At 53.1% G+C, this 16,936-nt stretch overlaps 6 protein-coding genes across 6 annotated transcripts; 5 read left to right on the forward strand and 1 right to left on the reverse strand.

Annotated features, from left to right (window-relative positions):
* Positions 1-481: 481 nt before the first annotated feature.
* Positions 482-3,426, reverse strand: N7459_002642 (UTP14 family protein; the record flags this gene model as incomplete). The annotated part of the gene is made up of 2 exons (XM_056941827.1): positions 482-664; positions 718-3,426. 2 exons carry the CDS (start codon positions 3,424-3,426, stop codon positions 482-484), a joined length of 2,892 nt encoding a protein of 963 aa, XP_056801710.1.
* A 263-nt stretch (positions 3,427-3,689) lies between these two features.
* Positions 3,690-4,159, forward strand: N7459_002643 (mitochondrial 54S ribosomal protein mL41; the record flags this gene model as incomplete). The annotated part of the gene is made up of 2 exons (XM_056941828.1): positions 3,690-3,872; positions 3,932-4,159. 2 exons carry the CDS (start codon positions 3,690-3,692, stop codon positions 4,157-4,159), a joined length of 411 nt encoding a protein of 136 aa, XP_056801711.1.
* Positions 4,160-4,907: 748 nt separating this feature from the next.
* Positions 4,908-8,780, forward strand: N7459_002644 (HECT-type E3 ubiquitin-protein ligase; the record flags this gene model as incomplete). The annotated part of the gene is made up of 3 exons (XM_056941829.1): positions 4,908-6,958; positions 7,023-8,046; positions 8,109-8,780. The coding sequence occupies 3 exons, from the start codon at positions 4,908-4,910 to the stop codon at positions 8,778-8,780; spliced, it is 3,747 nt and encodes a 1,248-aa protein (XP_056801712.1).
* A 1,114-nt stretch (positions 8,781-9,894) lies between these two features.
* pab1 (polyadenylate-binding protein) lies at positions 9,895-12,214 on the forward strand (the record flags this gene model as incomplete). The annotated part of the gene is made up of 2 exons (XM_056941830.1): positions 9,895-11,999; positions 12,061-12,214. The coding sequence occupies 2 exons, from the start codon at positions 9,895-9,897 to the stop codon at positions 12,212-12,214; spliced, it is 2,259 nt and encodes a 752-aa protein (XP_056801713.1).
* A 1,208-nt stretch (positions 12,215-13,422) lies between these two features.
* Positions 13,423-14,342, forward strand: N7459_002646 (Aminoglycoside phosphotransferase; the record flags this gene model as incomplete). The annotated part of the gene is made up of 2 exons (XM_056941831.1): positions 13,423-13,452; positions 13,503-14,342. The coding sequence occupies 2 exons, from the start codon at positions 13,423-13,425 to the stop codon at positions 14,340-14,342; spliced, it is 870 nt and encodes a 289-aa protein (XP_056801714.1).
* A 439-nt stretch (positions 14,343-14,781) lies between these two features.
* Positions 14,782-16,932, forward strand: N7459_002647 (transcription factor domain-containing protein; the record flags this gene model as incomplete). The annotated part of the gene is made up of 2 exons (XM_056941832.1): positions 14,782-16,364; positions 16,419-16,932. 2 exons carry the CDS (start codon positions 14,782-14,784, stop codon positions 16,930-16,932), a joined length of 2,097 nt encoding a protein of 698 aa, XP_056801715.1.
* Positions 16,933-16,936: the final 4 nt, after the last annotated feature.

Here is a 16,936-nt window from a genome sequence, read left to right on the forward strand (position 1 = left end):
TTGAGGCTGGCCTCTTTGCCCTACAGCGCCATCGTCAGAAGACACGTTTCTGCCACCGCGTGACGACATTTCAAGATGGCTCAGAAGGTTGAGGAACAGGAATGGCGGGTGATGCCGAACTTAAGTGCGATCTGGGGTTGAACGCGCCGCCACGGTAGTACGGATTAGGTCACGGTCTAGAAAGGCGTCGACACTTCGATACTACAACAGCGGCCGTGGATTCTGGTCGAGTTCGAGGAAAGAAGACCATCCAATAACGGTTCAAACCGTGCTCCGTGATGCAACCTGAGTAGTGGTTGCCTACACTGCTTCATGTTCCCAGTCTTCCCTCATATGACTATTCTCGCAGATTGCACAATCCGAATCACAATCTCTGAATGCTATTTTTGACAGGAGACGAATACTGCCTTCCTGGATGTGGAATCTAAAATGTAATCATTGGGGAATATACACGTCTTCCAACATAAACAATAGCGTGCCCTTATATCATAGGTTTCTCCATGGGCTTGATGATGCCTTGCTTGACCATAACACGAGGCTTCGTTCCACTCTGGTAAGTTTCCTTCGTAGACCACTCCGGGCCCAGTGGCATGCGCAAAGAACGCTCGTACTGAGCCTTCGTCTCGAATTCATGAGGCAGCTGGCTGGCCATATACTTGACGTTCTATGGAAGAGGTTAGGCAGTGCTTCGGGATATAAGTTGATAGGGAAACATACCTTCTTGACTCGCTTCTCGTTGATGATGACACGAGAGAGCTTGGCGTCCTTGCGTTTCTCAGGCTTGACGCCCTCCACAGTTGTTAGGAATCGCTTTTGCTTCTTCTGCGATTTCTTGCTGACGCCTTCACCGGCCCAGCTTCCCCATCCAGGGAGTGTATTGTCAATGACCTTGTCGCCTTCATCCTCAATCGCTTCCATCTTTTCTTGCTCGAAGTCTTGCACGACCTCGTCACCAGCAAAAGCCCGCTTGACTAGGTCGTGGTTTTTCAGCAGAACTGGCACGCTGTCCTCGTCATCGCTGTCATTCTCCTCATCATGGCGCTGTTTCGCTGGTGCTGCCTTGGTAGCTTTGCTCTTCGTGGACGAAGCATGCTTGTGAGGGACATGTGGCTGCTGGTCGTTGAGCGAGATTTCAATGTCCTCCTGAGCATCTGGACCAGCCCGGCGGCGGTTATTGCGCCCTGTCTGGACCAACCAAGGATTCTCTTCTTCTGGCGCAGCCTGTTGGCTGAACATCTTGGCCGAGGATTGCACGGTCTTACCAGTAGCAGAAGGTCCGGATTGTTGCTTGTTTCGCTTGAAAGGACCATCGGTCACGATTTCGATATCCTGATCTGAGTCGGCTGGCCGACGCTCAACATCCGAGTCAGGTCCCTCCTCGAAATCGTTCTTGGGCAACGTTTTGGCCTTGGCTTTGGACTCAGAGTTTTGAGACTGGCCAAACTTGCGCCGACCAACTTCCGACTCTGCCTCAGACTGTGACTCGTCACCGTGCAGCTCACGGTTCAGCTGTCTGAGCTCCGCATCATTTTGCTCTTTGCGGGCGGCTTCTGCGTTTTTCATGAACTTCATGGAGAAAAGACTCGAATGGGGCCCCTTGGCATCACTGTCCGAAGCATCCCCCTCGAGTGCGCCGAGCTTTTGGTGCAGCTTGCGCTTTTCCACCTCTGAAGCATCAGAGGCCCACGGGTCATCATCTTCGGATTCCGAACTTGAGGATCCCAGATAGTCTTCGTCTGCCCGAGACACGCGCTTGCCTTCAATACGCCTCCGCAGCTCCTCCTCTCTCAATGCTAGATCAGCAGCATTGTTGCGGGCCTCTTCGTCCCAGGCGGTCCGCCCGGTTTCCTTCAGACTCTTAGCCCATTTGCTCTCGCGATGCTTGGAGCCCATTCGGGCTTCCGCTCTCCGACGCTCATTTTGCTCCCGCTCTTGTTCATCCAGATCCACACCAGCTTCCAAAAGCGCTTGACGTTCCTGTTGTTCAAGCTTTTCACGTTCCTTGCGATGGACACGACGGTACGCCTTGCTCTTGATCTTCTTGATTCGCTTAGCACGCACTTCCTCTCGGAAAAGAAGATCACGTCGCTTCCGTAGTTCAGCGCGTCGAGCTTGGATTTCTTCAATGGGCAGCGTGCGAGCCTGGAGTTCCTCAAAGCCTTGCACCTGGGCTTCGGTGGACTTGCCATTTGACTCAGCCAATCCACTCTCCACCAAAATCTTTTGGATGGTGCTTTCTAAATCCGTGGTAGGTTTCGCCACATCCATGCGATAGGTCTGCTGGGCGTCAGGGTCAGGAAGAGGGAACACGAGGTGCTCGGCCTCGCGGTTGTGCTTGACTGTATCCAGCCACCGATTCAAGGTCTCTTTACTTTTCTCGTAGGCGGCAGCTCGGTCCAGGCGATCCTGTTGGCGCTTGGCAAGAGGAGCATCCAGCTTGCCTGGGATACCAGACTTTGACGCCTGAGGGGCGGAGTCGACATGCTTCAGAGAGCTCTTGAGGCGGGAGTCTGTGATCGATGGCAAGAGGTCGGCGACAGTTAGTTTGCGTGAGGAAGTTAGACCGTATTCTGTAGGCTTGCCCTGTTCCTGCGATTTTTGTTTGGGCTTCCTGGTTTCGCCACTCTCCATGGATTTGACAAAGTCTTGAAGTTTGGACAGTCCGTTGTTTTGCGCATCCGCGTCGTCTTCGTCGCCCGAAAGTGACAATCCGTCTTCATCGCTCGGGGCATCTTCACTGTCTCCTTCTGAACCGGAATCTCCGTCGCTGTCGTCCCCTATTGCGGCTCTCTTAGATTTCGCCGCAGCATCCTTTGCCTCTTCCTCTTCGGCCGCAGTGTTCATGTCCCATGCAGTGAGAAGGTCCACAGCATCTTCTCCCAGGTCGTCATCATCATCTTCGTCACCAGATTCTTCCTCTTCGGACTGATCGACATCTTCAGATAGATTGATCTCAGCAGGCTTCTTTGCTTGCGACACGGCTTTTTTCGACTTCGGTTTAGACTTCATTGTAGCACTCCCGCGGAATGTAAAGCCTTCGAATCTTTCCTCGTCGCTTGATCCTAGAGCTTCGTCGCTGTCTAGCTCTTCGTCGTCATCGCTGTCAACCTGTCCCAGCTTCCACTCATGACCCTCACTATCACTGCCTCCATCCATACTGCCGTCGCCATTATCGGTTCTGCGGCGTTTGTAGTTCGGGGCCGCCTCTTCGTCTTCGTCGTCGCCCTGGGCATGACCAGAGTGCCTTTTGCGGTTTTCACCATCATCATAGAAGCCCAGACGATTGCGACGCACCCCAAGTTTCGTAGGGTTTTGCTTCTCTGCAATCGAGAGCGCATTCAGCGCCCGACCACTCTTGCGCTTTTGCGCGGGCTTGGGACCGGACTGGTCTTTCGGACCCCGCAAATTCGTTTGCCTGCGAGGCATGGTTATGGTGGACGTTGATAATAAGAAATCACGGAACAAGAAGCTTTGGACCTGAACACAGGGGTACAGAATTTGGTCCAGTCGCTGCGTGGCTTCTGTTCCGAAGGGTTTGGTGATTCGATCGACTTTTTTTGTTGCGAGGAAAAAAAGTTCTCGGCGCGGGCGATTAGCGCGGTCCGACCACCCGAACTTTCGTCGACTTCTCCGTCAACCCCAACTGGTGCTTACTCCCTTCCCTGTTCACACCCCCAGCCCTCGCCAACATGTTCAAGCCATCGAGTCCGTTGATGGCGCGCCTGCGCTTGACAACCAAGCAAGTCAATGGCGGCTACTACAAGGGTAACCGGACCGGTTCGATGGGTTATTTCGACAAGAAGGGCAACTACGTGATTGACTGGAAGAAAGTCCGCACCTACGCGGTCCCAGATGATCTGGAGGATTTCAATGTGCGCTCCCTTATTGAATGTTCAATTATTCTCCGGAATAGCTACTAACATGAAAGAAGCTCACACCCTTCGTGACCAAACGCGCCGAGCCCAAACGGTCTCTCTACACAAAGAATATCGAAAGGAATGGCCGAACCATTACCGTGGTCGACAGCCTCAAGGGCAATGATTATCTCAGCTTGTGGGCTCAATACAACGATACGGAAGTCTACGAGCACGCGCAGAAGCAGATACAGCTCGAAGAGCAACAACGCTCAAAGCAGCCGAGGCGAGAACCTAAGCAGTGATTCCAGAGAAAACAAGTGTCATAACCGAAGAACTCATTGTGAGTAAATGCCGAGCGAGATCACATATTGGAAATTGGGCTTTTACTGACCACGATTGCTGGGTCTAGATAAAATTACTCACCATCCATCCAGCATCTCCTGACAGCTGCCGGCCCTGCTCCGTCGGCCCTTCACCCGCTCGCTGGCCGATTGTGGCCCTTCCCATGTATTATATGTACAGAATATTTGACCGTGATTGTACCAAATATACGAGGTTCATCAGAACAAGGCGCTGCAGGATCTCTGGGTTCAGAATCGAAAGTCGGACACAAGAATTTGGAGTAAGAGAGTTAAGACTTTTGCAGTCTTATGTTTTATAGAAGATCCTAAACAATACAAATGCTCACCTGTGTGATGATATAATGAACGACTTCTTGTTTGTAATGCAGGACCTCAATTTACCCAGATAGCACTGCTTTTGGAGAAACCGAAGATCTTTTCTCGGAGTGTGGCACTAGTGTGGCATTATCTTGAATTTGGCTGAAAAGGTGCGTGTGCTGTGCGCACAACGCTGATAAGGTCACACCATGCGCACCCGTATCGGAGGCTGCGTATGTCATAGTTCTTCACATTCACCTCCATGCCCCAGCGCTGCGACATGGGCCTGCATCTCTTTTGTTCTTTGCATCCACAGCGACACCTATTTGCTTAGATATCCCTCGACTGAATCCCCCCCCCCCCCCCACCTCAGGGCAGAGAGGCCCGCACCATGTTCCAGTCTTTCACCGGCAACTCTCGTCGCCCGCGGCAGGTGAACCTCAGCGGCCGCACCACCAATCCCTTCGCTGCGTTCCCTGGCGGCCCGCCAAGCCGACAGACTCCTCATGCATCGAACCCTCAGAGCGCAGTTGCCATTGCACAGCAAGAGCGAATACAGAGACAACGGGATAGGGAGAAGCAGAATGCGGCCCGGGTCATTCAGCGAGGCTGGCGGGGTCACCGCAGCAGGAAAGCTACATATGCGTCGTGGAGGTCGGATTGGGATACAAATCAGCAGGCCTTGCTGGATGCCATGGACTTATCTTCCGGTGCTTTAGACACAGCAGATGACTTGGCGTTCTCGTTGCGCCATCCTGTTCCTTACGCCACCGCAGACCAGTGCCTTGGCCAGCTCAGGCTGCTGGTCCAGTTTGTCTCAGCACGGAGACGGGATGATGTTTTACGGCTTGTATATTTTGTTCATGCCTTCGAGCAGACATTCCAGACTCTGCCAACCATTGCCACCGAAGGAGAGTGGACAAAGTTGCTCAGGCGACTGGCGGTTGCAGTGCTTAATGTACTGCACTCGGCCTCGAAGCCGGCTGTTCCTGACACGGCCGTGGAGCCTCTGCTTCGAGGAGCCATGTTTTTGGCAGGTCTGATTCCGAAACAAATGGCCACTATCGCAGATACGTACTACGGAGCCATGGCATTTTTGACTACTCGCTTTTCAAGGCTGTATTCATTTGATGGCAACAATGAGTCTGATCAGTCTAGCTTGAGAATTGACACAGATTGCCTCCAGGAAGCTGTTCTCGCTGTTATTCGACCGATCACGTCGGAGACGATGTCGGCTTATGAATCGTTCGCTATATCATACCTTACAATTCCTGATCTGGAGGCACATCTCGGAAAATTGGACGGAGTTGCCAGTCAGATAAACTACAGGATGCTCGCCATGGCGGTGTCGTCTCGCCTCAGCTCCACAGGCAAGGGCTCTCGCACATTAGATGATACAGGAGCTCGCACTTGGCTGCTATCATATTTGATCTTTTTCCACAGGCATGCCCTCGGTGGCCAAGCTAATCTGCGGGCTCCGGAGCTGGAATTTGTGACTGTGGTCTCGGACTTGCTGACTTCCACGGCAACCTATCTCATGCAGGGCTTGGAGGTGGACGACCCGAGCGACATAGATTCGCCCAAAGTCGCTCGCCCTCTGCACCCCTTTATCAAAGACCAAGTAATGAGTCTTGTCAACCAAAGCAGCGTGACCGGATTACTTTCGCCAATTCGATCAGCTCGTCTTCCCCAGACGGACTTGATGCCCACCGAATCTGATGCGTCTAAGGAGGCTAGGGTCCTTGCCACATACGCTTTGAACCTGCTGAGGATGTTTCCTCGGCGAGGTGATGATATTCGAATGTGGCTGTACCTGGGGTCGGCGCCGTCTGGAGAGCAGGTCTCTGGCCAACCAGATTCCAAGATCCCGGCCATCAAATATTTCTGGCAGGCATCTAGATCCAGTCGTGTCTTCCAGATCATTAGCAGTGACTCGACAAAGGTGCTTCCGCTATTGCAACTACCACAGCATGCGAAAGATCCTGTCAATATGGTGCAAGAACAAAGAGATCAAGAGTGGACAACCATCCTGCTCTTTCTCGAGCTCTATACATTCGTGCTGAAAGTCATGGACGACGATGAATTCTTTTCTAGCACCACTTCCATTACGTCGCCTGCGAACACCAAAGTTTCATGGACACGAGAAAGTGCTTTACCGCTGCATGACATCAAGGACATGACAATCTTTCTGAAGAATCTGGCTTTCACACTATATTGGAATGCTGTGGATTTGAGTGAGCCGGAGCTTCGACCAACCGCGATAAATCTCAGCAGCTACTTCAACAGTACTAGCCAGGTGCCAGGTGCTTTAACCCCCCTGCCAAGTACCCAAGATTTGGAAGCCAAAGGCCAAACGAATTACCTTCCTGGTGTTACGGGAATTCCACTTGAGTATTTCAAAGGTCTTGTCACCGGTCTCCTTCGGATGCTTCATGAACGGGAGTAAGTCTCATCGGAGCAGAAAATATCACTCGATTGCCCATGCTAACAATGAACGTGCTCACAGCTCACGCCGAAAATTTCTCCCTCGTGACCATTGGCTTATGACGAATCGGTTTGACATGGAAGGTTTCATATCATCCGTTGTCGCGGAAGAGGAAAGGAGGCATGAATTCCAAGCTCGATCCGAGGACCCTGAAGACCCCGATATTATGGGTGATGAAGCAAACGGTCGATCCACCGAACCGTTTGGTTTGGCAGGGGCCGGTCATGCCCAGCAGACTATACGGCTCGAGTCCTTGCGACGCCACCAACAGCGAGTTGCTCGAGGAAGGATCCTCGCAGCAATTGCACCGAGGCTCGAAATCCTACGCAACATGCCATTCTTCATTCCATTTGCCACCAGAGTCCAAATTTTCCGAGAGTTCATCTACCACGACCAGCATCGTCGCCGACATGGATTTGTCGATCCAGACTCGTGGCGGGTGTCCGTTGCCCAAGCCACCATGGGACAGATGATCAATGGCCTTCCCGCTGTCCAAGACGTTCTCGCCCGGCATCAGGCCGAGATCCGCCGGGAGCATGTCTTCGACGATGCCTTGTCCCAGTTCTATCAGTTGGGCGACGGACTCAAGGAACCTATTCAGATTAGTTTCATCGACCGATTTGGGACCATGGAGGCCGGTATCGACGGCGGTGGAGTGACGAAAGAATTCTTAACCAGTATTACCACCGAGGCGTTCAAGACTGAGGGTGGCTTTCGCATGTTTGCCGAGAACGACCAGCATCTGCTGTATCCTAATCCGACCGCCGTTGACCAGTGTAAGGAGCAGCTAAGGGAAACCGGGTTGAGCGAGTCGACCACTGAATGGACAGCCAAAATTCGCGATCTCCTCCGCCGATATGAATTTCTCGGACGGGTCATAGGGAAATGTCTTTACGAAGGCATTCTGGTCGATGTCAATTTTGCGCCATTCTTTCTTCTGAAATGGGCATTGACTGGAGGTACTGGATCAGCCCTGAAAGAGTCTTCCTACCGGGCCAACTTGAATGATCTGAAGGACCTTGATGAAGGTCTCTACCAAGGCCTTGTAAGTAGTGGATGCACCCTGCTGATGCGGTCTTCCCTGATTTCTGACATTGGACCCTTTAGCTACAACTGAAGAATTACCCCGAAGACGTTGAAGACTTTGCTTTGGACTTTACCGTCACCGACACCATTCCCATGCCGGAGTCAGGCAATCGTACTGTCACGAAGGAGCTACGATACAATGGCTCCAAGACACCTGTTACTAACCAGAACCGACTGGTATACATATCCTATATCGCACGATACCGTCTACAAGTTCAACCCGCTCTGCAAACCAATGCATTCCTCCAAGGTCTGGGACAAATAATCCAACCAGCCTGGCTGTCCATGTTCAATCAGTCCGAGTTGCAGACCCTGGTGAGTGGCGAGACTGGTGACATTGATGTGGAGGACCTCCGACGAAACACGCAGTATGGGGGCGTGTACACGATCGGCGACGACAACCAGGAGCATCCCACCGTGAAACTGTTCTGGGAGGTCATGCACCAGATGACCACTGAGGAGCGCCAGAAGGTGCTGCGGTTCGTGACCTCGACGCCTCGTGCCCCCCTGCTTGGATTCAGCCACCTGCACCCGCGGTTCAGCATCCGAGACTCTAGCGACGATCAGGAGCGACTACCGAGTACCAGTACCTGTGTGAACTTGTTGAAGTTACCTCGATATTCGACCGCTGAGATGCTGCGGAATAAACTCCTTTATGCAGTCAGCTCGGGGGCTGGCTTCGATCTGAGTTGAGTTGTGGTACTACTATTCTGTTTACTTTCCTTTCTTTCTGCTTTGCATCTTGCCTTGCCCCCCTTAGTACTTATTATTTCCCACTGTATGTAGAATCAGACCTTGGCCCCGAAACTAGCTCAGATACAGACGTTTCAAATGTCAAGAATCGTGTAGGCAAGCTAGCCTACGAGCTAGACGTTCCATCCACCTAAGGCGTTTGACTTGTGTATGCATAGCATTGGCGTCAAGCAAATATCGGGCCGCTCATTGGTGCATGAGATCGAGGGCAGGCGAAAAGCCGGCGAAGGGTGATCACTCGCATTGTTCTCACTAGGGGCAGAAGCGCGCACCATTAGGGGGGTTCCATTTCCCTGCGTATCTTCCATCTGTCTCTTTCCATTCCATTCACCTTGTTATTTCCATCTCTCAACTATCGACGTCGACGCTATTCGGTGCTTCGCACGTTCCGCTTAAAAGCAGCGTCGGCGCCCGCCGCAGCCCTTAAAGCAGCACGCGCCACCTGCCCCATCCAGCCTAGCGGGCCCTCACTCGCGGCGCTCTGAGTTTTCCAGAAACGCTTTCACTTTCACGGGTCAACTTTTTTTTCTTCTTCATCCCTCGTCTGCTCCCCCCGCCCTCTCTTTCTCAGGGAACCCTTTTTTTCCTTTCGCCTCATCGAAAGTCTAAAAAAAATCCTCAAAAAAACCCAGAAAACCCCCCAGAAAAAGAAATCCTATCTTATCTCATCCCCTCCCCATTGTGCGGTGTGTGGAAGATTTTCTTTCAACCGCCTTTCACCTTCCAGGTTGGTCGCGCCCTCGACTCCCTTCCCCTCGCTCCTACTGCTTCTCGCCCAGTCTAGCTGGTCTGCGCTGTTGGTCTTACTCAATTCACTTGGTCCCGCCGCAATCTCTGCCCCTCCAAGTCCTTTGTTGCGTGCACGTTCTGCGGCTGTATGGCCTCTCCTTTGACATTCCCCCTCGCTTTCTTTCATCTCCGCGACATGCCTTTTTGCCAAAGAGACTACGTGCACTGCGGTGTAACCTCGTTAAAATTCTCTCTCCTTTCCCTCCGCCCGTTCGATCTTCACGAGTCTATGCTAAAACGCTCGAAGTAAAACCAGAAATCCAAGATGTCTGCCGAAGCTGCCACCACCCCCACCGCTGCTGACAGCAATGTCAACGGCTCCCCCGAGGCCAACGGTGCCCCGGCTACCGCCGCCGCCCCCGAGACCGCCGGCGAGGGCGCCGCTGCTACTGCCAACGCTCAGCCCCACTCCGCTTCCCTCTACGTCGGCGAGCTTGACCCCTCTGTGACCGAGGCTATGCTCTACGAGCTGTTCTCCTCCATCGGCCAGGTCGCCTCGATCCGTGTCTGCCGTGACGCCGTCACCCGTCGCTCCCTCGGCTATGCCTACGTCAACTACAACAACACCGCCGATGGTGAGCGCGCTTTGGAGGACCTGAACTACACCCTCATCAAGGGCAAGCCCTGCCGTATCATGTGGTCCCAGCGTGACCCTGCTCTGCGCAAGACTGGCCAGGGTAACGTGTTCATCAAGAACCTGGACAACGCCATCGACAACAAGGCTCTGCACGACACCTTTGCCGCCTTTGGCAACATTCTCAGCTGCAAAGTTGCCCAGGATGAGTTTGCCAACTCCAAGGGCTACGGTTTCGTCCACTATGAGACCGCCGAGGCGGCCAACAACGCCATCAAGCACGTCAACGGCATGCTGCTGAACGACAAGAAGGTCTTTGTCGGCCACCACATCTCCAAGAAGGACCGCCAGAGCAAGTTCGAGGAGATGAAGGCCAACTTCACCAACATCTACGTCAAGAACCTTGACCAGGAAATCTCCGACGAGGAGTTCCGCACCATGTTCGAGAAGTTCGGTGAAATCACCTCCGCCACCCTCAGCCATGACCAGGAGGGCAAGAGCCGTGGCTTTGGCTTTGTCAACTACTCTACCCACGAGAGCGCGCAGGCCGCCGTCGATGAGATGAATGACAAGGATATCAAGAGCCAGAAGCTCTATGTTGGTCGTGCTCAGAAGAAGCATGAGCGTGAGGAGGAGCTGCGCAAACAGTACGAGGCTGCCCGCATGGAGAAGGCCTCCAAGTACCAGGGAGTCAACCTCTACGTCAAGAACCTGACTGACGATGTTGACGATGAGAAGCTCCGTGAGCTCTTCAGCTCCTACGGCACCATCACCTCTGCCAAGGTTATGCGCGATAGCTTGACCGACCGCACGCCTACCCCCGAATCCGAGAAGGAGCAGGAGGCTAACAAGGAGAACGAGTCCAAGGAGGAGGGTGAGAAGGCCGAGGAGAAGGAGGAGAAGGAGGGCGAGGAGAAGGAGGAGAAGGAGAAGGAGGAGGGTGAGAAGTCCGAGAAGCCCGAGAAGAAGCTCCTGGGCAAGAGCAAGGGCTTCGGTTTCGTCTGCTTCAGCAGCCCCGACGAGGCCTCCAAGGCAGTGACCGAGATGAACCAGCGCATGGTCAACGGCAAGCCTCTCTACGTTGCCCTCGCCCAGCGCAAGGATGTCCGCCGCAGCCAGCTTGAGGCTAGCATCCAGGCCCGCAACACCATCCGCCAGCAGCAGGCTGCCGCCGCTGCCGGTATGCCCCAGCCTTACATGCAACCTGCCGTCTTCTATGGCCCCGGCCAGCAGGGATTTATCCCCGGTGCTCAGCGCGGCGGCATGGCCTTCCCTCCCCAGCCCGGTATGGTCATGGCTGGCATCCCTGGCGGACGCCCCGGCCAATACCCCGGTCCCTTCCCCGGCCAGCAGGGTGGTCGCGGTATGGGCCCCAACCAACAGATTCCCCCCAACTTCCAGGGCATGCCCATGGGCATGCAGGGCCCCGGTGGTATGCCCAACGGCATGGGCTACCCCATGCAGGTTCAGGCCTTCGGCCGTGGTGCTGGTGGCCGTGGTCAGGTCCCTGGTATGCCGATGGGCTCGGGCATGCGTGGTGGTCCCGGTTTCGGTCGTGGTGGTCCTCAGGGTCCGATGGGCCGTGGCCGCGGCCAGCCCGCTCCTGCCGGCCAGCCCGGTCGTGAAGAGGCCGTCGCTGGCATCAGCAACCAGGCCCTCACCTCCGCTCCTCCGGCACAGCAGAAGCAGATGCTTGGTGAAGCTCTCTACCCCAAGATCCAGGCTCAGCAGCCGGAGCTCGCTGGCAAGATCACTGGTATGCTTCTGGAGATGGACAACACTGAGTTGCTTGGCTTGTAAGTTCCACCCGAGTCTTTGGTTCTGAAGATTGTTGACACTAACGCTTTGACCTACCAGGCTTGATGATGAGGAGGCTCTGCGCGCCAAGGTCGATGAGGCTCTGAGCGTCTATGACGAGTATATGAAGAACAAGGGTACCGAGGGTGAGGCCGGCGAGCCCAAGCCCAAGGAGGCCACTAAGGAGGCTTCCTCGGAGGAGGACAAGTCGTAAACGATGTGCCTGAACGGTCGAATTCATCTCCGACGATCGTGACTGGCTTCTCAGTTTACGCTCCGCACACTCGGAAAATCTTGGCTACACGTTTTTGATGACCTTTTCTTTTTGTCTCTTTTTATTTCTACCATTTTGACACCCTTTCTCGCTCTTCTCTCTGTCCCTCCGATCCTGATATCCCTCGGTTTGAAAAGTTCTTGTGTTAGGCAGTGTCACCTACTGGTGTTTAGTGAACACGGCACGGCATTCGATTTTCTATTTCCCGCCTCTCTCGTACACTTCTGCTTCGGAACTCCCTCCCTGACCTGTATCTCGCAGGGAGGCAACAAGCCACAGACACGGAGGAAAGGACCTGCATTGGGTCGGTAAAAGTTTTCTCTTTGGCTGGATGTGGGGGTCTTTTGTTCCCTTCCCTTTTTTCTTCCTTTTATGATCTATTTTCTTCCGTTTTCTTTCCTTTTCTTTTGCCGGGAGGGAGTTGTGACGTCTTTCTCTTCCTGTCCCCAGTCTCTCTTTTTTCGCCTCTTCCTCGTCTCTCCATTCCATACGAGTGTAACATAGAGTTATGATTCCTTGCGGATGGGTCTCCATAGCCTGGTCTCTCCGATGGTGCTCGGGTTCGGGAGCACGATAATATTTCGATAATGGGATGGCCACGAACCCACTTTGCTATCTATTAATTTCGTTGTCTTGGGACACTGCTTCCTATGAAACCGATGAACCCATCCATCCCTTCCAGTTCCCAGTCGCAACCTGGGCAATTCCCCAGGATGAGCACCGCGGCGGCCCTGGAATACCATAGTGCGACAGTCGTAGGCAGGTATTGAAAATATGCCTTATAGCGTCGTTGAGGCTATATTCTGAGACGCCCCATTCCAGCTAAAAAGGCAAGCGCTTAGACTATCAGAGCACTTAAGGAGTAATGCAACGTCCGGAGTAGCTCCTACCTCGCTTCGCCAGGAGACAGCGCGTAAGGATAGCCAGATTAGAAGGATAATAATTTCTTAAGGGGTTAAGAGAACTCAGGGAGTATACCTTAGCAGCAGCCAATACTATCATCACATCAGGCCCTGTACGGGTCTGCAAGGAACGATTAATTTCGTGATACTGGCGGAACGTGGTTTTTACAACTTTAGTTCCATTCCGCCCCAGCGTCACGCTCACCCACTCCTACAAGTGCCGCTCATCCATCCCCGTGTTTTAGAATGGAGCCAATGATATGTCCAGTTGTCAATGTGTGTGATGCTCTCTCGCTGAAGTACTCTTTACTAACAGTCTCGCACAGCCTCAAAACCGTGGCCTGAAGGGAGTCTTCCCGCTGGACGCGAAGAACCTTGACTCGGTTACAGACGAGACTCTGGCAACCCTTCTTGAGTCTGCCCCCATTCTCTACGAACTCGGCGGTACAACTGTTGTGCGGCTCTCACAACATTTGGTTATGAAAGGTGGCGGCAGCGTCCTGCCTTGTGAAGCAGAGACGCTGAATCTCGTTGCCTCCAAAACCGGAATCCGAGCCCCACGAGTCTATCGCTCATTTACAATCCGAGATGAGACGCAGTACTTCGGCATAAGAGGGTATATTGTGATGGATTTTATCGCAGGCCAACCCCTGGATGAGTGTTGGAGCAACCTACCGCACGACGACCAAAGGCAGATCGCTACACAAATTGCCGACATGATCACCCAGATGCAGTCTATAGTGATGTCACAGCCTGGTCCCCTTGGTGGCGGACCATGTCGTGGCCGCTTCTTCACAGATTATAGCGCTGGCCCGTTCAGGGATGCTACTGAACTCGAAGGCTGGTTTAACCACAAGCTTGATATATGCAAGCGCGTGAACCAAGCACCCAAAGACATCCCGCCATTTCAGTTCACCACCTTTGTCCTCACTCATCAGGACATAAGCCCTCGAAACTTGATTCTGGGTCAGAACGGAGAAGTGTGGTTGATTGACTGGGCTCATTCCGGTGCATATCCTCCTGCCTTCGAGAGTGCTGCATTATCGGCCCAGCAATTTTTCACTGACTTTAATGAGGTGGTTCTGTCTCTTATTCCACGGTACCCCGAGGAAGAACTGCAGCTGGAGTCTATTACATACGGGTTGATCACGGCAGCGCTGGCTTAATGAGGGCCTGTACATGGCAAACTTGTATCATGCTGAGCAATTCGCGCATATCCCTATTTTCGTGTTCCTTAATCTGTCTGATTGGTTATGGAGGCATGTAAAAGAGATGGCACAATTTCACGTTGAAGTGGTTGAATTTCTATATTCAAATATATCTTAGTATCGATATATTAGCTAGCGTATCATAAGGTAACTACTGTATCCTAGATAAAATACAGCCTGAAGTAAATCGTATCGAGACGAATACTGTCGAGGCCACAGTATTTTATCAAATATCTCGCCGCATACGGTATTTTTACTATTTTTACCTACTACGGTAGCCTAACCGTCGCACTACCGTATTTCGGAATCATCGAACCCCCGGCCATCCCGAAGTTGAAGAAGAACTCCATAGGACTGGCTAAACAGAAATCTCTGAGGTGATGGTGTTCAGTTCAGGATGGAAGCACCCGATTATGTGCCAGCCACGTCCGAGATCGGCTCTCTCACTGCGCATTCCAACGAGGACAGCCAATTCGTCGGCAGCTCCAGCGGCGTCTACTTCGTCCATACAGTCAAGCGAGCATTCTCCACCGGCATAGGCGGCTCAGGATCACCAGATACCGAATTCCCAACTGCAGAGGATACATTAGTGGGCCCCGAGGACTCACCGCGTCAAAAGCGACGGCGCACCACATCCTCCCAAGATGACTCTTCTCCGTCGACCGGAGAGCTCCCATCGCAATGGATGTACAATCCCGCGATCGCTGCCTCCTTGGGCAATGCTCCGCCACTGGACCTGGGGAAGGAGCTCATGATGATGTTCTTCAAAGTCTGGCATCCTCTCTTCCCGTTTCTGCATGGGCCTAGTTTCCTGCAGGCCATGGAACGGCTATATCACGGCATAGCGCAGGAGCCCTCGGCAATGAGTGAAGGTGCAGACTATCGAAGCATCTGCTGGACGGTTATTCTGCAATGCACCTTCAACCTCGGTTGTATCCTACGCCCAGATCTACAACTCCCTCCGGAATCCCGAATCAAGTCGCCTGGCAGCCTGGTCTCGCTGCTTAGCAAACTCGCATCTAGACATGACATTGCCTCGTTGCAGGCCTTGTTAGCAGCAGAGGTCTATCTGGTGGCAACAATGTCACTTCGACTGGCGTCGACTTTCGGTGGGTGTGTCTTACGTTCCATACTACATGCAGGCTTGCATCGCTGTCCGTTCCGGTATGCCCAGCTCTCATCGCATGATCGGCAACTCCGCAAACGCATATTCTGGTGTGCGTATGCGATTGACCGATATCTGAGTCAGGCTCTGGGCTTGCCGCTTGGGATTCAGGATTCCGATATCGATGTCTGCCTGCCTGCGGCGGCGGAAATGCATTCGCCTCGGCAGACTAGGCCCTTGCATGGAGCGTCGACCGGCAACGGGTTGGAGCGGTCCGATTCTGAACACAACCCAGCCCTGGGAAATGAACCAGAGGGTGGGTTTCAGCATGACCCACCGCAGACGAGTGACGGGCTGCGCCGTCATGATGTGGATAAGCATAAGGGAATTGTGCTCGCTAGCTATGTCGATTCAGGAACGCTGACTGGACGGGCTCTAGAGCTTTTCCACAAGTCTATCCTGGTTCGGTCCGCGCGTCGCAGCTCCGTGCTATTCCTAGTGACAGATGTCCACAAGTGGTGGCATAGTCTCCCGCTTCATCTTCAAGGAAAAGCAACGGGGCTTGAGAAAGTCCCAGGAGGCTCACAGTCGGAATATCCTTTTGATTTTGGCCCTTTTTTCACGGTGTTGTACCAACATCTTATCTTGATCATTCACCGACCTTTACTATCCCTGCCTCCTTCAAGTGCCGAGTTCTGCTCTGGATTGCAGACTTGCATCGGTGCTGCAAGGGAGATCTTGGCTGCGTTGAAAGCGCAGATTGATAGCCAGCAGGCCCTCTTCTGGCCAGGGTTCTTGTCTGCAGCGTGGATGTCAGGATTGGTCTTGGCTTTTGCTTGTCAGCTCAAACAATATGCCCTTGTAAAGGGCTTGCAGTGAGTAAAGGACCTATGGGGATCGATGTCTAGCCAGCTACTAATTGGCTTTAGGGAGATCGATGCATGCTCTAGGGTTTTGCATCGCATGTCTACCCAATGGGAGACTGCCAGACACTGTCAAAATGCACTGGCGTTCCTCTCGGATAAAATCAAACAGATGCACTCTGTCGCATCAGAAGCTCCCGAGGCCCATTCTTATGCACTGAGAACGCCTGATATGGAAATAAGTCCCGCGGATCCATCTTTTGCTCCGTGGCAAAAGCGACGAAGGCGCAGCAGTTACATCGATGGATACCCACATGACTCTGCTGAAGCTAGTTTGGATTACCCAGGCGAAGCTGAGCGACGGTTTGGAATCGATGCAACACTCCTAAGGGCCTCTCCAACAGTGATGCCGAACGAAGACGTGCCTCCGAATGACTACCCGTCAGTAGAGTTTCAAAATGTGGCTCCTAGTCATCTGGCTGGTGGTTCAAGCTCTGATCTGAACATGGTTGATTTGCTGCAAGACGCCAACTTTGACTCATTACTTGACCTAATCGGGCAACAATACCCCGGCTTCTAGAAGA

This window comes from Penicillium hispanicum (genome assembly GCF_028827665.1).
Source record: "Penicillium hispanicum strain IBT 35686 chromosome Unknown utg000003l_segment0_segment0, whole genome shotgun sequence".
NCBI classification, from domain to species: Eukaryota; Fungi; Ascomycota; class Eurotiomycetes; order Eurotiales; family Aspergillaceae; genus Penicillium; species Penicillium hispanicum.